At 32.8% G+C, this 21,406-nt stretch overlaps 3 protein-coding genes across 3 annotated transcripts; 1 reads left to right on the top strand and 2 right to left on the bottom strand.

The window, feature by feature from the left end:
* The first annotated feature begins 4,565 nt into the window (after nt 1–4,565).
* Nucleotides 4,566–6,418, top strand: LOC106769433 (homeobox-leucine zipper protein HAT5). Its single transcript, XM_014655053.2, has 3 exons — nt 4,566–5,006; nt 5,090–5,481; nt 5,697–6,418. Exons 1-3 carry the CDS (start codon nt 4,889–4,891, stop codon nt 6,159–6,161), a joined length of 975 nt encoding a protein of 324 aa, XP_014510539.1. The 5' UTR covers nt 4,566–4,888; the 3' UTR covers nt 6,162–6,418.
* Nucleotides 6,419–12,100: 5,682 nt separating this feature from the next.
* LOC106767030 lies at nt 12,101–14,089 on the bottom strand. The gene is made up of 5 exons (XM_014651845.2): nt 13,638–14,089; nt 13,396–13,529; nt 12,941–13,088; nt 12,739–12,845; nt 12,101–12,642 (listed from the first exon to the last, which is right to left on the bottom strand). Exons 1-5 carry the CDS (start codon nt 13,945–13,947, stop codon nt 12,601–12,603), a joined length of 741 nt encoding a protein of 246 aa, XP_014507331.1. The 5' UTR covers nt 13,948–14,089; the 3' UTR covers nt 12,101–12,600.
* A 690-nt stretch (nt 14,090–14,779) lies between these two features.
* Nucleotides 14,780–18,917, bottom strand: LOC106767116 (LRR receptor-like serine/threonine-protein kinase FEI 1). The gene is made up of 13 exons (XM_014651948.2): nt 18,667–18,917; nt 18,289–18,427; nt 18,130–18,201; nt 17,966–18,037; nt 17,795–17,866; nt 17,603–17,674; nt 17,448–17,519; nt 16,889–16,995; nt 16,588–16,761; nt 16,136–16,468; nt 15,779–16,033; nt 15,319–15,452; nt 14,780–15,224 (listed from the first exon to the last, which is right to left on the bottom strand). The coding sequence occupies exons 1-13, from the start codon at nt 18,743–18,745 to the stop codon at nt 15,006–15,008; spliced, it is 1,800 nt and encodes a 599-aa protein (XP_014507434.1). The 5' UTR covers nt 18,746–18,917; the 3' UTR covers nt 14,780–15,005.
* Between the last annotated feature and the right edge of the window lie 2,489 nt (nt 18,918–21,406).

Genomic DNA, 21,406 nt, shown 5'->3' with positions numbered 1-21,406 from the left:
TATTCAAATACTCTTATTTATATATATATATATATATATATATATATATATATATATATATATATATATATATATATATATATATATATGTGTGTGTGTGTGTGCGCGCGCGCGCGTGTGTGTTATTTAATAGTGAGGTAATTATTTAAATTATATTATACTATTTTTTAACAAATATTTCTTATGAACTTGTGTCAAAGAAATTTAAAGCATTAATAAATTAAAGTCGACTTAACATTTATCCAATAAAAGTACGTTTAAAACAGATATTTAATATATTTTTTTATCAGATCACTTTCATGAGATTACTGTAGCGTTTACCATAAATAAATAATTCTTTATCATTCTCAACTTTATTAACTGATAACATTCCACCAATTAGAAACATACTTCACATCTTTATACTTCTTTATACTTTATAGGTTTATAAAATTCCAAAACGAAGTAAAAAGCTAATCTGATCAGAATTTTTTTAGTAAAACCTTCAAAGAAGTTTTATTTAAAAACTTATGCTATTTTTTTAAAATTAATCTCATATTTTTATTTCCTCACAATTAAAAAATAAAATCCTCAAATTTAAAAAGTATTTTTTTTCTCAAACTAAATCTATCAATGTATCAGCGCCAATCAGTGGCAATTGAAATTTGTCAGCAAAAGAACTACGAAATTAATGGTTGAAAATAAGAAAAATTGTACTACAATTTTAAAGACAAACAAATTCTTTTCATACGGTAAATTTATATATAGATAAATAATTAATTAAAATTTTACCGTAGTGATTTTTTTACCCTTTTTATTTATGAGATTTCTACAAAAAAATTTGGTTGAAATTTGTAACATTAAATAATATTAAGGCTTAATTATTCAGATGATCACTATTTTTTAAGAATGTGTTAAATTGAAGTTCTTGTAAAAAGTTTCAATTTGAAATAACTTTTGAAAAAGTGTCTCAATTAGATATTTTGAAAAAAAAAAATCACTAACAAGTTAATGGCATGTCACATGTTAATCTATGTTTTATTTTTTAAATTTTTCAATTTTTTTTTTATAAAATATTGTGTTGTCATGTGTTAGATTTCTCGTGTGACACATAGTATTATCAGTGTCACGCAATAGGATAATACCACATATGTCAATTTTATTGTCTTGATTTCAATTTGATTCTTATATATGTTTGGTTGATTTAATTTAGTTCAAATTTATTTAAAAATAAAACAATATTGTCCATCTTCAAATTGGACAAAATTTATTAATCAGGGAAACGTTATAGTGATATTTTTATTAAAATTAATCTTTTAACATATTAAATTATTATATATTATATAACATCCAATTTTAATAGCATAAAACTACTAAAGAAATAATCACACATTCAATATAATAAATAGTTAATTCAAAGAAATATATAAAATATTATCACACATCCTTAATATAACTATAACACCAAATAAATAAATAAATAAACACACAGAAACATATATATATATATATATATATATATATATATATATATATATATATATATATATATATATATATAAGAGGAAGAGTGATATTATTACACTAAATTAGCGACATCCTCCCTATAATCTTTAGCTACTTCCTTATCTGTTATATTTCAAATGTCCACCAATTGGTCGTTATAGAGGGTTATGAGTGTTGAACCGGCCCTTATGAATGGATATGTCATAAAGGAATGCCACTTGATCCAGGTCATCACTTGTTCCTCAGCTTCCTCCAAGTCAATAGTTAAAGATTTGCAGTTTTTGTTCAAGTCTCCCAACTCCTTAAGATCATCATGTTGTGTGAGGTAGAGGTTGTCAATATCGTGCTGGGAGTATCGAAGTTTGATGGACAAACCCTTCTCTTTTTTCATTGACATTGTAATTAGCGGCACTTTCATAATCGTAAGATCTAGCACCATCCAATAGTAAAGGAGGATGCAATGTTTTGCATTTAGTGTCAGACCTGATAACATACGTAACAAGGTGACATGGTCGTCCATCACCAATGATCAAATCCTTGACCCAACGATTATACTTTTAAACATAAATCGAACGAACACAACATTAATTAGACATTTACATAATTCACGAAGCAACACAATCTTTAATGATCGAATAAACAAATCTTCTTTACTTTTTGACTTAAGTCCAAGCTCAAGTCTTAAAAAATTTGTGGGTTAAATAGATTCATTAATCCCTATTTTTGCTGGTTTTCTTCAATTAGGTCCCCGTTTTTTAAAAATGATCAATTTGGTCCCTGAATTTGTAAAATTAAACCAATCAAGGACATTCTGTTAACTTCCCTGGACGGCGTTAAAAATAGTCTTTGTTGGCAACAGTAAGTGTCATTTTGTAAACAGGTGTCACTTAAGCAGTGTTTCTTTAGTCTAACGCCACGACCACGATTACACACAATATCAAAACGAAACAGAAGTCCTCACGGTCAGGGAGAGGAAAATCATATTGCCTTCACCTTCGTTGTGAACCTGGATGCCTAGTGAACCTAACCTTCCTGCACCTGCAAGATTTTGGTAATCAAGAGAAGGTTGAATTCAAGAAAGCAAGGGCTCCAGTAGAACCAGAAGGAAAAGTTTTGAAGTTGCGGAGGTAAGTTTTCGTATGTCTAAGCTCTTGGTCTTACGTGAATGCACATGTCTGGATATGAATGAATGATATTATGTGGGTGCATGTTCCTCTGCTAGATGTCTGGAGATGAATGATTGATGCTTGACCAGTGTATATAGTTGTGTTTGCTTTACTCTATTAATCAAATTGAGCACAAAATGTAATGTCAATGCCTTCAAAATTCATTAAGCATAACTCACAATAGAACATAGGCATGTACTACCCCTCAACATGGCTTCGATACCTGTATCCAGAAGACACTATAGAAAAGCAAAAGCATGAATCAGAGGCAGTTTCCTTTCATATCAGTTCTCATACAAAATAGAAATCACAACCAGTTTTTCTCTCTAGCAAACAAGACCTCCCTCAATCTAAGTAACGATGTCTGCTACAACTAACCTCAATCTCGAGACCGCCTTTCACCTAAAACAAGCAAACTGAATCACAGATCTCATGCCAACATGCTCAGAGCTTGTTCTTTAGAACAAGCCATCCTATCCTCTACTGTACCCAGTACATTCGAACAAGGATGACCGATCAACACTATGACTTCATCATTAGTTCAACGTCATCACAGTGACTTCAATACCAAGAGCTAGGATTTGTCTCCTTCGGCCTATGACGCCAGACACAACGCCAATCAGTGGTGGAATCCATCAACAGGCGACATTCAAAAAAGAGAAGAAAAGAGTTAAAATGTTTTCGTCCCCGTCGTTGGCGGTGGAGCTATTGGAGGTAGGTGGTGGCACTGCTGGAGGTGCCTGGAGTTTGAGGGAAAAGAAAGAAAAACCTCGAACAAAGATGGAAGGGGAGCGTCGGCCCCGGTGGCGTTTGGGGTCTCCAACGAAACTTTAGGTTGGGCGGTGGTTCGGCGCGGCAGTCACTTTTGGTGGAGGTGGTGATATGCACCGTGAGGAAGATGAAACCCTTTAGGTTTTTTTTTTTTTTTTGTGCAGATAAAGAGACTTATTCTCTTGGAGGTGAAGTGGAAGAATGAGAGGGAATTAGCCTCGACCCCTAGAGCTTCTGTTCAGACTCTTGGCCCTGGTATCCAGATGGCAGACCACTTCATAAACTAGTTAAGTGACACCTGTTTACAAAATGACAGCTACTGTTGCCAGCAAAGACTATTTTTAACGTCGTCCAGAGAAGTTAATGGAATGTCCTTGATTGGTTTAATTTTACAAATTCAATGACCAAATTGATCATTTTTAAAAAACGGGGACCTAATTGAAGAAAACCAACAAAAATAGAGACCAATAAATCTATTTAACCAAAATTTGTGTATTGTATGTGTATCAACCAATAAGTACTGACCAAATTACACTAATCGATCATCAATTTAGGATGAAACTGATGAATATTGATTAGATTAATTAACCATCCAATTAAGCTAAATATATTAGTATACAATTTGAAGACATGATTGTTAAGATTTTTTTGAAAAATTTATTATAATATTAATTGTTAAATTTTTATAATATGAAAGTAACTTAAATAGTAGATTGTATTAATTGGATATTTCGAAGAAGGAGAAAAGAAAGAACACTGGACCTCACTTTATCCACCTGAAACATTTTGGTTTATTTTTAAGTAGGAAGGATAATTAAGGAAGGAGGCTTTGCCAGATAAACTCACGTGTTCTCATCTACCCCATCCAGAGGGGAGATAAATATCGGGTAGGAAAAACCATTTATATCATCTTCAATTTTTACTTTAATTAAGTTTCCCATATGCAAGTTTTGTTTTAACAAGTGAAGGCTTGCTTATAAAATTAATCATTTTAATTTTTCACGTAGTTTGAACACATATTATTTAAATTAAAAATTATTTATATTTTCAAGATCTATGGAGAAAAGTGTTGCAGTGAGGTAGTGAGAGGGTAAGATAGTAAGTCCACACTCTCTTTCCATCCAAGGCTCTTGTTATAAACCGAAGCAACACTCTTCTCTTCTCAAAACGCCAAAGGGAAAACAAACATAGCCACCGCTTCTGTCTCTCTCTTTCTTTCTCTCTCTCCGTGTTCAGATTCTCTCTTCCGCTCTGTATTGAAATTGGGTCTCTCTCGTCGTTGTTGGTGTTCTGAGTGATGGGTATGCCCTGCCGCTGTTCCCACACCTCGCACATCACTGAAATCATCATCACCAGCTTCTTCCGCCACAAGTCTTAGATCCTCACCTCAATTATTTATAACTTCCTTAGTCATCTTCTTTCATGGCACCTTGAGATCCAACTTGGAGTAACCAAAGCTTCCTCACATGGCGGCTGGAAGGGCTTTTTCCGACATCACTGCCTTCCTTCGCAACCAAACAGCTCCTCCCACTTCCCAACCTCTCGATTCTCTCTTCCTCTCTTCTTCCACTGCTCCTTTTCTTGGTCAGTCATCCCTCCTTAATTTTTACCACTCATCACGGTTTAACTGATGGACGCTGTGTTTGACCTTTTGCTATTTGATTCAGGTTCGAGATCCATGATGAGCTTCGAAGGAGAAGGAGGGAAGGGGTGTAACGGTTCCTTCTTCCGCGCGTTTGATATAGACGAGAATGGAGATGAGTGCATGGACGAGTACTTTCATCAGCCTGAGAAGAAGCGCCGTCTCTCTGCCAATCAGGTTCAGTTTCTCGAGAAGAGCTTCGAGGAAGAGAACAAGCTTGAACCCGAGAGAAAAACCAAGTTAGCCAAAGACCTTGGTCTGCAGCCACGACAAGTCGCTATTTGGTTCCAGAACCGTCGTGCTCGCTGGAAGACCAAACAGCTCGAGAAGGACTACGAGCTTCTGCATGAGAGCTATGAGAGTCTCAAGGCCAACTACGAAATCCTCCTCAAGGAGAAAGACAAGTTGAAATCTGAGGTAATCAAATCCAGAATTCAATTTAGATCCAAAATGATTATTTTTCTATCAAAAATTGAAGTTTGATCTTCATAACAAATGTTTAACAGAGCTAACAACACTTAAAGAAACAGCATATATAAGTTCTGTCCATGAATTATAATGTTCGTTTATTCATGTATTGATACAATCCGGTGACTTTATTTTCTGGGTGTGTAACGTTTTGGTTAAATCAGGTGGCGCACCTGAGTGAGAAGGTGGTTGCAAGAGAGAAAGAAGAGGGGCAGTTGAAGCAGGCCGAAAGTGGAACAAAGAGGTTGCAGGAACAGGATCAGGAACCACACCAAAGGCCTGTACTTGATTCAGTTTCGGAAGGTGAAGGATCGAAAGTGTCTTGTGTTGTTGGGGGTTGCAAACAGGAAGATATCAGCTCAGCCAGGAGTGACATTTTGGACTCCGATAGCCCGCATTACACGGATGGAGTTCACTCGGCGGTGCTAGAGCATGGTGATTCTTCTTATGTGTTTGAGCCTGATCAATCGGACATGTCACAAGATGAAGAAGACAACCTGAGCAAGAATCTGTACCCTTCCTACCTCTTTCCGAAACTGGAAGATGCGGATTACTCCGACCCAACGGAAAGTTCTTGTAATTTTGGATTCTCGGAGGAAGATCATGGTCTTTGGAACTGGGAGTACTAAGTTTTCTACAATGTTTGTGTGTCTGTGCCGTGTGTAGTGTTTATTTATTTAGTATTTGCAGTTTTAGTGGAGAATTTATAAATGGGCAATAAGTGAGATGAATGAGTATAGGTTTATTAGCATAGAGATGGTGGTTTTTGGCGCATTTTGCTACTTGTAATGAAATTGTTGGTTCCAATGTAATTAAATAATGCGTTCGAGTTGAGAATGTAATTCTGGATTTAGTTTAATGAAGAAATATAAATTGGAAAGATGAAGAGTATGATTGTAGTTTGAATCGGTAAGGAACTCTGCATTCGAAGTTGACTTGCCTGCACTTGCAATTGTTTCCAACTTCATAACATTTAAGCTTTCTGAAAGAAAGAGTGTCACTTTCGTTACGACTTGGCCAAAAATCTCTGCCTATCCATTCAACGGGGATCACCGACTTCTCTTCTTCTTTATCTTCTCCACTTTGAACATTTTTATAATTTATTCCTTTTCTCCACAATTTTCTACCTACTTGGATAAATTAATAATTTATATGTTTTTTCACCACTAAAATCTTTTTTTTTCTTTATTATTTCACCATTCATAAAAATGGACTCCAGGAAAATTAAAGTTGGTAGGTAAAGAGGATGAGAAATAATTATTGAAGAGCATGGAATAAAATATGGATGTTTTTTCACCAATAAACTTTTTTTTTTCTTCTAAACTTATATCTTTTCTACTTCCCTCTATTTATTTAGACATTAATTTTTTTTTAATGAATTAATCTCGTCTAAATTAATAGGTAGACGACTATTTATGCAATATGTTTACCATCAAGATTATACTCGTTTAAAGCAAAAGTGAAATGATAAAATAAATAAAGGTTAATAATTTTATCATATATCTATAATATTCTCATGTTCTTGTAAATATAAAATATTAAGTAATCAAAATGAGTTATCACATTGGTTAAGTTAATTGAGAATTATTTTTATTTAACTAATTTAGTAAAAACAAATATTTAACCAATCCAAGATTTTGTTATTATTCTGAATCTAACTCCATCGAGACAGTATCTCAAAGTCTATAAAATTGAGATATGTTTTGCTATGTAACTTAGTTTTTTCTTTTTTAAAGAAACTTTGAATTACTAAAGGTGGAAGAAGTACTTAAATATTTTGTTATAATTTTATTTTTGAAAAACACTTTCAATTATTAAAGGTGAGAGAGGTATTTAAATACTTAGTAAAAACAATTTTTTGTCACGTTATATAAGAATAATAGGCATGTCTATTCCAAAAGTAAAACAGATTATACAAAAATAAAAAACCGTCATTAATACACATAATACATGTACTTCTAAGTAAGATTTTAATTTCGAATCCAGTGATTTTTATTTGAAAAAATAGGTAGCTGTATTTATAGGAATATTCGTGCATACACAGGCGCGACATCATTTATGTTTTGATTAGTTGATTATAATGTAAATATTGATAACTTTAAATGTAATTATCATCCTTTATGAAACATAAAAAGAAGTAAAATTGAAGATAGGTATTGAAATAAAACAATAAACAATGAAATAAAACAAAAAATACCATAATCCCGATGCAAACATTAAACATGAGTCACATGTATGAGTTGAATTTTAAAAAAGGAAAATGATATTTTAACATCATTTTTTTGACTAACATTTTGACACTGCACACGTGTCAAAATGTGGTTGAACGATTTTAAATTAAAAAAGTTGAGATAGGGATATATTTGGAAGAGAAAAACCAAAACTTGTTTTTTTAATTTGAAATCGTCCAACCACATTTTGACATGTGTACAGTATCAAAATAGTCTCAAAAAATGATGTTAAAATATCATTTTCCTTTTTAAAAGGAACCGGAAAGAAAAAAAGTTGTTCTTAACAAGGCAAGAACATGTCAGACAACGAAAGAGTAACACTGTCTTAATCTTTTGTCTCTTTTACTGTTCCTGGTTTTCTATTGGGAGTATTTGTAATACTTGATTAGTAAATATGGATGAAAAAGAATGAAACGGTAGAACAAAACCCTAAAGAAATCAGGTTGTATGATGAAGATGATGATGATGATAATGATGTTACATATGATTATTTTGAATACTAAGTCACAGAGGAGAGAAGAAGACGTTAATGGTAGAATAATTGAAATTGGTGGCTGAGAATGGCTGTGATTAGGGTCAACATGTCGTTCACATTTATCTCTGGTGTTAATTACGAATTTAATTTAATTGATTAGGATTTGGAAGTAAATTGCGTGAGGAAAGGTCCATGCTTTACGGCGTGTCATGAAAGATCCAATCAGAAGGTGCCACCTTCTAAAAACGCTTTCCTACCAACCGAGTCAACCCCAGATTCTGCCACGTGTAGGGCCACCATGCCACCACCTGCCACGTTTTTCTGTCCTCTTCGGTCAAACAAAAAAAAAATTGGGAAAATCAAGAGGCGCGAGCGAGCCAGATTGAAGAGCAACCACACCAAATGCCTTGTGCAAACACCGCACTGGAATCTACACATCACGCTGGGCCCCACCCGACGTTGACCTCCCCTGCCACGTGCCTTTTAATCTGCGATTCTCTATGAACGCTCCACAAAAAAATCTTCCATAAAATACCATAAACACAAAAGATAAGCATCATTAATACTCTAAACAGTACAACGTACATAGACTTCAATCTAAAAACCTTGCTTAATACAAAGATAAAGTGTCTGTGATTCTTTTATTGATTATATATTTTTATCTGATGTTAAAAGTTTAAAAATGTAATGGAAATAGAGAAAAGTTAGTAAAATTATTGTGGTGAATTATAATGATTCGGAAGGGAGGATGTTGGGTATGGTAGTACGTACGTAGAGTGATTTATTTATTTTGTACTGAAAATGATGAATTTAATTGGCACGTTTTAAAAAGGGGTAGATAGATAATGTAAGAAAACTTTGTAGTATAGCGAAAAATACAAAGGAATCAAAAGAAATGACAAGACCGAGACAGCACTGGCATCGATTTATGGCGCATTTTTTGTTTTATTTTATGGAATAAAGGGATTGATTGATTATTGAAGTTGAAATGCGATGAATCCTATCATTAAAAAGAATTTAAAGTATAATTTTGAGGAAGATTAAGGTGACATTGTACATAGGAAAAGAAATGAGAAAAAAAATTTACTTTTTTATTTTTATCTAATATAAAACTTAGATTCATATTTAAATACTCAACACTCGTGTTGAAAAAAAAAATTGTAATTTTTGTGAGGAGTTAAATATGTTTTTAGTTCTTATATTTTGGGGCGATTTTGGTTTTAGTCCCTCTTTCATACTAAGGTACAATTTAGTCCTTTAATTTTACAAAATTCTGGTTTTAGTCCTTTTTACCAAATTTTTTTAACTTTATTTGTTGTTTCAAACGTGTTTCTCAGTTAACATTGAAGCAAAAATGTGTCAAACAGTGTAAATAGTCCAAATGCTATAAAAAAACGTACTTGAAACAACAAATAAAGTTAACAAATTTTGATAAAAATGACTAAAACCAGAGTTTTCTAAAGTTGAAGGATTAAATTGTACCTTAATTTAAGAGTGGGACTAAAACCAAAATTACCCCATAATATAGGGACTAAAAACATATTTAACATTTTTGTAAGTTTTAAAAAGAAAGTTTAAAAATACAGGCCACGTTTCAAGCTTAGAGATGACAGGAGATTACACGTATATGTTGGGTTGCTTTCGTTGGACCCATTGTAAGGCTGTTTGGCAGTACTTCATCGCAATGTCCTCTTCCACTCCTTTTACTCCTTTCTTACTTCAAATTTCTCTACATAACACAACAAAGGAAGTTATATATATAAAAACAAAATCAATATCAAAACAAAAACCATAACTTTTTTCTATGGTTTAAATATACATTTTTCTTAAATTCTTTTAAAATTCCTATTTCTTTATTAATATAAATTATATATTTATTTTATTTCTAGTATAAACTATATACATTATTTTATTTATATATCTTATGAAAATTACTTAAGTTGTTTTTTCCAATAAACATATTTTTTCATAATAAATTATAATATATCATTTACACGTCCTTTATTAAATAAGATATTTTAAGTAATTTTTATAAAATATGTAAATATATTAAGAATGAAACAAAATATTTTAAAATAATTCAAGAACTAAAACCATGTATTTAATCTTTCTTTTCATTATTTGTTAAAATATTGTGAGTGATTTGAAAAATATATAAATAAAATCGCTACAGAAAGTACTGTATATCAAATTAATATATCTTGTTTAATATACAGGTATAATGGTTAAGAAAAGAAGTAAATGTAGTGATTTAGTGGATAAAATAAAAAGAATTTTAAATTTTTGAAGAGATGATTTTAAAATAGTAACACTAATAATAATATATGGTGTTCCATGATTGTGTTCTCTTATTTAGTATCCTTAATTTCGAGATTTGGTGTCTTGTTTTTAACATTATTTGTATCATGCTATCTGTTTGTCCCGTCAAAGAAACCTAGGAATGGTTTAAAAGAGAGATGAAAAAAAGATAAGCATCGAATTTAAGAGAGTTAAAAGAGAAGTGTTTCCTTTTCCGAAAAAGATAATCTTGCAAGCATCTTGTCCAAAAATGCAGAAAATCTTGTTGGATTGACATTATGTGAAATAAAAAGAAAACAAAGAAAGCAATGGCCATCGATAAGGTCTTGTCTATTTTAGCACCCACCCATTTATGGCTTATACTATTTCACTTATATTAATACACAGTTACGTTATATTTTTTCTATGCATAGTTTTGAGGAAATATCAAAATATACAAAAAAAAAAAGTTAGCAGAGTGTAACTGTATCAAGAGTTATTAAATTTACATTTTGTTTTATTTTCATTTTTCTTCAAACAGTTAGATTTAGTCTTAAAACTAACCACATTAATTTTTAAAAGTAATTTGACTAACAGTGTGTCAAGTTTCATATTCTGTATACATGTGTAGATAGGGTTTTTTGTTTAACGTTTTTGAAAGTCAATTTCGTATTAGTGTTAATAAAGAAAGAGTTTTCATATTCAAATGTCACCAAACAAAACACAAGATAAAAAAAAAATAAAAAATTGAAGGAGAAATAATGTAACACTGAACCGAAACGAAACTCTATCCATTGACATAACCGGTGATGTTGATGCATCGTGTGTGGGGTCGTCCTTGTCGTGCATCATCTCATGCATCCCATTAACTCAGCTTTGTTTTTCCCTTTCATTTCTGGTTTATTCAAACTGAATGATGCGTAGAAATGAAGTCGGTGTAGAGACAAAATTCACTTGAGAAATTAGAGCCTAATTAATGATTGGATTTATGACCTAATTAACAAGGGCTGCCATGTTGGTATTTGAGATAGGAGCATTGTACAATTATGAGCCACTCACTAATCCAGTATTTTTGCTATTAAAAAGAAGTGAATTAGTGATGTTTAAGATCCCACTTTAACAATTCAGAATGTGATAGCTTGTTCACCAACCACCCATTTTCTCTGAGTCAATATGTTCCACTGCGTTGCCTCAAATAAAATTAAAGGGAGTTTATGTTTATGTGTCGTGTGTTTCAACTTTTAGGAGACCATGCCACCGGCTCCTGTAGTTGCCTTAGTGCCTTCTTCTTTGTGGACCCTTTAGCTTTATCATTCAACTCTTCTTCTTCTTCTTCTTCTTAGTTTAATTTAAAAATAACTTCCTTTGAAAAAATTCGAATAGGAACTATTTCCCTGACTACAAGCCCAAAAAAGCATATGAAGTGTTCATAATTGGTACGAATAGTCTTTTATAATGTTTTTTGTTCCAGTGAAAGTTGAGCTGTTCCTTGCATGTGGGTTCATGTTAAGCCCACAAGGAAGTCAATAATTACGAAGATGTTAGATGAGGATGGATTACATGGCATTAACATTATTGGAACAACTTTTGTATTTGGCGTTCCCGTTTTGGCCCAATCACTGGCGGCTCCCTTGGCAAGATATCAAAGAAATTTGCAGGCATTGACTGATGCAACAGTCGATGCTTTTGGATAATGTACTGTGTTATTCACTTATTTATCACGAATTTATTGCACTTTGCTACGGCTTTTGATGATTTAGATCCCTTTTAGATATGTATATGTATGTTAGGCTTTTGACTTTCTAATAGAGGAGGCACAGTTTGATATGCAATGTTTACAAGTCATTGTTGTCAAATAATTTTCTGAAAGTACACTTAATGAACACATTACAAGACCAGTAGCTGCAAATGAGAAGATCCATTTAATCTCCAATTTTGACCTTGCCTCGTGAAGGAAAATACAGGACAGATTTACTTTGGGTTGTGGATGCTCTCTACTTACAAATATGATTCTGATCAAAGAATGTTTTTCTTGGCCCTTCGGAAAATCAAATTAGAAGAGATGTACAATGTGCAGAGAGGCGATCAAAATTTGAAATTTCTCTTCAAGTATATAACCACCTCTTGCTGAAAAAACATTGGGGGTCTTCCAATTAGTAAATTTTTGCAATGAATAACTCATTTAGCAGCAATGTATGTTTCAAGTAACAACAGATTTCTCACCACCAAACTAAGCAGAAGGCATGCCGCAGCCCCGGGATATAATGCATACCAGAAATTCAAGTGATGAAACTTTGGACCATCAATGAAAAGCAATGGCATGCTAGCAGCTGCATGTATTATTGGAATAAAGTTAAGCAGAAAATTTGGAAGCTTTAATGAGTTTATTCAAACCACAACAAAATAACATTGAGGAAAAAAATACCTGGGGGGTGAACGGAGTTGGTGCAAATCATGTAAGCAACGGATGCTGCAATACTAGCACTTCTGGCAAGCCATCCGGGCCCAAATATTGTCAATGCCAAAACACCAATTGCTGCACAACCTATTTGAGCCATGAACATGCTGTACTTCTGCATAATCACATGTGGGTTATTTAGTTCTGAAGTAAACAATGAGTTTTGTGGGGTGATTTTATTTTTGGTCTATGTATGTTCTAAGCCGAAAACATGCAAGTCTTTTTTTTTTTTTTAAAATGACCACTATCAGGTTTAAACATATGACTCTGAGAACTAGACGAACCCTAATGAGTAAGCAGATTCTGATAAATTGTTTTTCACTTGAAATTAGTAAAAAATGAACATTAGTAATAGTTGACAATGTGGAAGAGCATATGAAAATTTAGACACAGTGCATTCAATTGGTTAAAAGCAATTATACCCTGGCAGAAGGGGCAGTGGGAGTGGCAAAGAGGACGGTGGAAACAGCCCCAAATGGTGCAAATGCGATTGAGAGTCCTTTTGGTGCCAATAACTGATCAAGCTTTCCCAATACTGCCATGGCCGCAAATGCCCCTGTTCAATTAATTTCTTTAATTAAAAGAAAAAAAACATTTAAAGCTGCAAAATTTCAGCGAGTTCAAATTTCCCGAAAACAAAGGAGAGAGAGGGGAAAAAACTAACCAGCAGAGGGCCAAAGAATGTCACTGAGGGAAGGAGTGGAAGGGGCTTTGAGAGGCTTCCAATCATCCCATATAGATGGAGAAGCAAGGTTGCTTGATGCCACAATCCCATATCCTCTTTTCCTTCCCTTTTGAATATATTTATGATTACAGTTAGTAGCTGCCCAATAATCCAACACTACTACTACCTTGCGTTTGATGGTGTTAGAACAGAAGGAAGCAAATGAAGATGATGAAGGTAGCGATAATGGGAGCATATAATTGGTGGCAACATTGCCAACACCGACCATTCCAGATGATGTTTGACTCATCTCTCTAGTCTTCAGTTTTGGAGTCTCGAATTCTCAAGAGTCCCTCTATCAAATATCAGAGAAGGTGAGGTCAGGATCGTGGAAAAGCAAAGGCCAAAGGAATAAGCCTTTGAAGAGAGCCAAAGGACGCCGTTAACAAAATCTAACCTTTTCTTTGTTTCCTATTACTTTAATTTCAATGGACCCAACCTCTACTTGGGTTTTTCTCATGTTATTACTTTTTTTAATCCTCCTATATTTGTAGGCATTTCATTCAAAAAGTAAAACTTTATTGCTAAATAAATGCCTATAAATTAATTTCAAAGATTAATTTTAAAGGATTTTTATACTATCATCTCAAAATAAAATGTTTATAATATAACAATGCCAATTTTTCCAATAATACTTTCCCAATCATACATGATGATTTTAAGTCACTAATTAGTTGACCAGGTAAAATATTATAATAACAGTTCAAGGAAACTACACTAACATAACAAGCTCCGAATTCGATTCATTCATAATGATTGATTAAAAATTTGTGTCGGACTTTGTATGAATCTGCACAAAATTCTTAAGATTCCAATCAGACTTCCAAGGCAAGTTTTTGAATTTCAGGAGAATTTTGTTCTTTAGCTGTAAATTGACAAACAGTTTTGGATAAATTGTGCCGATAAACAGTTTTCATAGTTGTGTTTGGAGAAAAATTATTAGGCATTTTATAAGCATAAAGACGATAATATCGCATATGAAACTATTATGGCCTCTTTTTTTAAGCAGAGGTAAATTAACGTTGTCGGTTAATGGTCTTCGGAAATTGTTGACCAAAAAGCTCACATTTAAGAAAGGCTAATTGACCAATATTGTACGATAAAGTGATAGCATTGCTGGAATGGAGGCCATTCCAAATATAAAAACCCACTGCAACGTTGAAGGGGACAACATTGAAGGGGATAAGTGTTTAGCTTATTCAGAAGAGGACATTTGCAACAAAGTAAAACTAGAATGTCACAAAGGAAAAGGGAACACAGTAACGGTGCGGTGGAAACAGCATGATTGGATAGGATTTACTTTTGTCGTCAGTAATCTGAATCAGACTCACAAAACTGGAATTGAGGAGGCATAGCCTCTTGTTTCAGCAACTGTAACACCTGGTTCATTGATGGACGATCATCTGCATTTCCATCTGTGCATCTTGCTGCTAGCTCAAGAATAATTTTAAGGGTTCCTTCATCTACACCTTTGCATCTTTTGTCCACCACCTCGTTCAATTTGTTATCTCTCAGTAATGTGTTCACCTGCAAAGAATTGCCTAAAGCTCAGTACATTATGTTCGAAAAACTTTCATGTGTTACCAGATATTAGCATTGAGGGTTAAAAAGCTTAGCTTACCCAACTAACAACATTTAAACCTCTTCTCACAAAAGAAGGATCCGTTGGCCTCTTCCCAGTTACAAGTTCGAATAAAAGAACTCCAAAGCTATACACATCCGACTTCACAGTTGCTCTTCCACTTTGTAGATACTCTGGTTGACACGTAAATATAAACCACCACTTAATCAGTATTAAATTCAGAAAATCACTTGATACAGTATTGAATAATTAATAGGGTCTTGTTACGGGACAACTTGAGTAATGCTTTGAATAGTATTCTTAGCATTTATCAACATTTGGCCAATTAATACATATTGAATACATTAGAAATAATTATCTACCATATCATTCACCACTCTTTTAGCACATTTGGTATAGGTCAATTGAAAATTTGATTAGTGAATGGAATATGATCATCTTGTATCCAAAAGCCCAAAATAAAGGATAATCAGGCCACCTATAAGTACTAAATACATACCTGGTGCCAAATAACCAAATGTGCCAGCTACCACTGTGGTAACATGTGCCTCCTCATCGAGCAAAAGCTTTGCAAGGCCAAGGTCGGATATATGTGGGTCCATGCATTCATCAAGGAGTATGTTTCTAGATTTTATATTACCGTGAACAATTTCTGGGCTGCATTCATGGTGCAAGTAAGCCAAACCCCGGGCAGAACCAAGAGCTATCCTTAGGCGATCACTCCAGTGCGGTAGTACGATTTCTTGAGTATTTTCTGAACAAAGGATTGCGTAACAATTAGAAAATTGCACAGCTACAGGACGAGTCATCACAAATATACAATACATTTTATAAAATTTACTGGCTTGAATCGTACCATTCAAGGCATCATCTAAGCTGCCTAAGACCAAATATTCATAGATAAGGAATCTTGAAGAACCAAGCCTGCAGTAAGCACGCATATTTACAAGATTTATGTGTCTGATGCTCCCCAAGATCTCGAGTTCCCTTTCAAACACTTGATCGGACACTTCACAACTTCGATCAATCCGTTTAACAGCATATAGACCACCATCATTCATCTCCATTAGGTAAACAGTACCATATCCTCCGGATCCTAATAAATTCTCTTCATTTAGAGACTCCAGCTTCTCTATGATCTGAGACGATGTGTGTCGCAGATTACCATGGAATGTAATAAATTTTGCGCCTGTTAAAGATTATGTTAGCATCTATGAATAAAGAGAAGATTTTTAGAAGATTTTCTTTTCTTTTTTCCTTGGTAGTTAATAGGAGATTGTCAATTTTGAAACATCACACTCTTCTTACTTGTTACTGGATGAACTTGTTTCTTGACTTCCGTGTATCTCTTTGCAGCTCGTTCTTTCTTTGATATCAAACGAGTCCACAGAAATGAAAGCACCATGACAAGTGCGACACCCATAATTGCAATTGCATAAAATAACAGTACCTTCATGTAACCTGAAGACCTTTTGGCAGGGACTGCATATATTGAAGTGATAAGGATTATCATACAAAACAGTGACCATAATTCTTCAACATGTATGTAGTTCTAAATCAAGGAAATTAGATAGTATTTAGGAAAATCAAATTCAAAAGGGAGACTTGCCTGCGGCTTGATCACTTTCAGCATGGGGGAGCACCACAGGAAAACCAAGTGATGTCCGACATGGCTTTTCGATTTGCCGCCCACAAAGATCTGAATTTCCCTCAAACCTATTTACATGCAATGATTTGTCATTACAAAAGTAAAGAAATAATAGAACCAACTTGCTGATCATAGTGCAAATACATTAACATCATAACAGATATAGAAAAAAAAAACAAGAAAATCCAAAATTCTTAGTGTCAATGAAAATCCAAAATCCAACAGCCAAGAAAACTTAAAAACACAAAATGATTTTTTTACCTTACATATTAAAAAGATAGAAGGCAGAAGTTCAGAAATCAAAAGTGAAATGTTGACTTCAGTCTTTTTGATCCATAATTCTCACCATTCAAATTCAAATAGTTTACAAATAATCAAACACTATGTTTGACTCCAATAATTTAAAACACAAGAGTTACCAAGTAAACTTATCACCCTACTGTAATGCATGATAAGTACAAATAATTAGTCTGCATGTTACAAGGTATAATATAAACTGCAATAAGGAAGGAGTACATACGAGTGTTTGCTAAAGGTGCTGAGTACTCCAATGTCAGGAATTTCACCAGAAAAGAAATTGGTAGTCAAGTTCCTAAGACAGGGAGGGTGAGCATAAATGAATCATAGAGTTATTAATATCATTATGCCAGAGAGGTTTAGGTTATACTGACTTACAGAATTTGCAACTGTGAGAGACGGCCAATAGAGGAAGGTATGGCACCTTTCAATGAGTTACCCGATAAATCCCTGTATTTAAACTATGTATTAAATCCCAGATAAATTAAAATGCAGTTGAGAAACAAAGTGTAGAAACAAGCTCAAAGAATCATAAAGGAATAGTGAGAAAAGCAAGGAACAAGGAATTACAATATATTCAAAGATGAAAGATTTCCAATGTTTGACGGTATGCCTCCTTGGAAAAAGTTACCCCTCAAGTACCTTTGAATACAATCAGATGAGACAAATCACGAACATAGCATAAAAGCAATTTATAGGAAATTGATAAATACTTCTTTAGGAGTGAACCATTTCACTTACAGTGCTCTTAGATCAGAACAGTTGGTAAGTTCATTAGGAATGGTTCCATGCAAGCTGTTCTCATGAAGTGCCCTGATTCATTGCAAGCGATCATATGGAATGAGAATGATAAAAGTCTCATGTGCAAGTTCACCAATGGTAAGAGAAAGGTGTTTTCTACTTACAGTCTTTGTAGTCCACTGAGTTTACCAATGCTGGGAGATAAAATTCCTTCAAGTTGCATGTATGGAAGATTTCTGAAGAACAAATCACAAAGTGTTATACTGAGCTGAGAAAGTGGGAGAAAAAGGAAACAGAATGAAGTGCATGTGTTGTTTGCATACATGAAGCTAACTCTTTGGTCATCGCCAGGGTGGCAAGAGATACCAGTCCATCTACAAGGAGTCTCATCAAACTCTTGCCAGTTGCTCAGAGCATTCTTAGTATCATTCAAAGCACTTTTTATTTCCAACAAGGTCAGACCTAACAGACGAAAAAACATGCTTAAGAGAGTTAAAGTTCACAACTTTAAACTCCAGTTTTCACAAGGAGAAACATTTTACAAAGATTTGGAGAGAGAATGATAAAGATAAACTCCCAAAATAGCTAAGGTGAAATGGAAAAAGTACCCAGAATGCATTTATTCTCCCCCCACAAAAAAAAAAAAAAAAAAAATCATAGGAAAAACTAAACAAAACATGGAAGAGATTCGTAGCTCTAACCATCCAGGGTGAGAGCAAGGGAAGAAGGGCAGAAAACTGTGACCATAATCACCAGAGAAATGCATGTTACAATCCCCATTTCCAATTTCCAATCTCTCAAGAAATTTGAACTTTCTATGTGAGAAACTGAAACTAGTCACCAGAAGATTATGACTTTAAAGTGATGATCAGTAGGAAAGAAGTGAGTAGGGTTGGGAGTGTGATAATAATGTAGACCCAGATGTTACCATATGATTTAACTTTCATGTTTGAGCTCAAAATAACTAATATATAGAGAAAACAGTGAGAATAATTTCATGCAAAGAGAGGGAAAAAGGACAAGTATTTTGAAAATCTATATGAAAAGTGGTGCAGGTCGAAGCAGAACGAAATTCAAAAAACAATTCTTGAACCACTCGAGTATGTGAGTGTGAAAGACACTCGCCACTATGTCATACAAAAAACAAATTTTGCCATCTATGAGAGCAAATAGAAGAGAAATAAAAAGGCACAGCAGATCGTAGCGCGTGCTAATTTTTTCACTCGAATATGTGGGTGTAAAGGATACTCTCCATTATGTACAACAAAAACAAAATTTGCCATCCAAAAGAGCAAATAGAAGAGAAGTAAGCCACAGCAGCAGGTAGCGCGTGGTAATTTTTTCACGTGGGTGTAAAGGATACTCGCAATTATGTACAACAAAAACAAATTTTGCCATCCATAAGAACTAATAGAAGAGAAGTGAAAAAGCATAGCAGCAGGTAGCGCGTGGTAATTTTGTCGCCTTGCCAGATAAATGTCAGACATATTTATCTAATTTAATATTTAAATTTTAACAATAATAAGAAAAAGAAAGAATTGCACAATTAGGATGAAATTATTGATGGATCCTATGTTCTTGTTTTTTCTGTTTCAAGATAAATTTGAAGTGAGTATATACAATAAAAATTTGATTTTTATATTTATAACTTATCTTATACTATTCCTTTTTAGTTCATGTCTTTCTTATGATAATTAAAAAAAATGTACAAAGACAAATAGATGAGATACTTAAATGGAGGATGATGTAAGTTTTCTTAATTATTAGACTCTTTAAGAAGAATGGAAAATGATTACTGTAAATATCACTGATGTTTATAAAATAAAACTTGTACATATTCTATAACATAATATCAATATTAAAATTGTAAAACTAAAATAATTTTATGAATGTGAAAGAGAAGATTTAGGAAAACTTTTCTATTATCATTTAAATGTTCCTTAAAAGTGAACAATTAAGAATAATACACTCAAATAATAAAAAAAAGTCATAAATTGAAGACAGAAAAAAATACAACTAACATTACCATAAAAAAAATATTATTACTTACCACAAAAATTTGTAGATAAATCTTAAAATTTACACATTTTTATACAGATGACTTACGAATAAAAATTTATAAATAAAATAGTTATGAATAAAAGTATTTAAATTTTTTTCAACTAATTATTTTTCAAAACCCGTACATACCACAATATTATTAATTACGAATTACTTACTAATCAAAATTTATAAGTAAAAGAATTGTAAGTAACATTATTTATGAATTTTTTTTCACAAATAATTGTCTACGGATAAATCTATAATAATTACATAAATTTGTGTGCATAATTACATGTAAAAAAATATATAAGTAATTATCTAAAAAAAATCTATAAATAATTACTTACAAAAACATTTATAAATAAATTATCTACAATGAAATTCGTACAGTATAAATCTATATATAATTCCTTACAAGATAAATTCATATTAATAACCTACCAATAAATTTATATATATTTATATTTGTTTAATTAGTGTATGCATCCTAGCAAAATCAAATGACTGAAACTCAACATCCAACAATAATTCTTTATATACAGTAAAACATAATAAAGCTTGAAAAAAATTATGTTAACTGTCGGAGAACTAATAAAATTAAACTATCATAAGAAAAGCCTATTTCATACTTCAACAAAACCATAGATTCAACAACAATACTAAGTTTCAATAACAAGTGCCCAACCACGTAAAAAAGGTGAAAAAAGTGCTCTAAGGATGTCCACCAGAAATAAACAACCAAGAAGCTCTCACATAAAAGGAGTTTGTCCACCCTTCTGGTATGTCTGTCATAAGGAGTATTAAATCTGTTTACGAGATCATTCATTCCAGTACATGAAGATAAAAATGAAAAATTGTTAATATTATCACACTAAAAATTTTCACATTTCTTTTGTGAAAAATATATATTTATAAATAGGAAAAACTTCTTTTAACAACATTTTTTTAACAATTTTTTTGGTAACGTATTTGTGACAGCTTGTGATTGGTCCGTTTTAAATATTTTTTAAACATAAAAATTCAAATAGACCAATAAAATGATGATACGTGTCCCTTGTCAAAAAAGTTGTCAAAAAGTGTTATCAAAATATATTGTCCTTATAAATATTAGAATACATTGGGATAATATGACAATCCCAACCACAAAAAAAAGTGAAGATAGTATTGATATTGTTAGACTAAAAGCAGGATTAATGACAGATTGAGCTTCATGATTCTACAATAAAAGATTGATCATAACGTCATAATAGAATATAAAAACTAAATACCCAACTAAAATGACTCAAATTTGCTCTCATAGCATGCATCTCTAACAAAAGAAGCTTATGTTTCTCCTTGTGAATTGTACAGCTATAGGAATGGAGACAGAGTAAAATGTACAAGTAGATTTTATATCTC

Source organism: Vigna radiata, chromosome 7 (assembly GCF_000741045.1).
Source record: "Vigna radiata var. radiata cultivar VC1973A chromosome 7, Vradiata_ver6, whole genome shotgun sequence".
Lineage (NCBI taxonomy): Eukaryota > Viridiplantae > Streptophyta > Magnoliopsida > Fabales > Fabaceae > Vigna > Vigna radiata.
The sequence above is the reverse complement of the archived record's forward strand: the minus strand, read 5'-3'. Positions and strand labels throughout refer to the sequence as shown.

Coding starts and splice junctions, on each gene's coding strand:
- LOC106767030 (XM_014651845.2), bottom strand. CDS start 13,947: ATGAGTCAAACATCATCTGGAATGGTCGGTGTTGGCAATGTTGCCACC. Junction 13,530..13,637: donor CATTCTTTGGCCCTCTGCTG/GTTAGTTTTTTC, acceptor TTAATTGAACAG/GGGCATTTGCGGCCATGGCA. Junction 12,643..12,738: donor GCCTTCTGCTTAGTTTGGTG/GTGAGAAATCTG, acceptor ATGTTTTTTCAG/CAAGAGGTGGTTATATACTT.
- LOC106767116 (XM_014651948.2), bottom strand. CDS start 18,745: ATGGGGATTGTAACATGCATTTCTCTGGTGATTATGGTCACAGTTTTC. Junction 18,038..18,129: donor CTCAGTGGACTACAAAGACT/GTAAGTAGAAAA, acceptor GCAATGAATCAG/GGCACTTCATGAGAACAGCT. Junction 17,867..17,965: donor TGTTCTGATCTAAGAGCACT/GTAAGTGAAATG, acceptor TTGTATTCAAAG/GTACTTGAGGGGTAACTTTT.
- LOC106769433 (XM_014655053.2), top strand. CDS start 4,889: ATGGCGGCTGGAAGGGCTTTTTCCGACATCACTGCCTTCCTTCGCAAC. Junction 5,007..5,089: donor TTCCACTGCTCCTTTTCTTG/GTCAGTCATCCC, acceptor TATTTGATTCAG/GTTCGAGATCCATGATGAGC. Junction 5,482..5,696: donor AAGACAAGTTGAAATCTGAG/GTAATCAAATCC, acceptor TGGTTAAATCAG/GTGGCGCACCTGAGTGAGAA.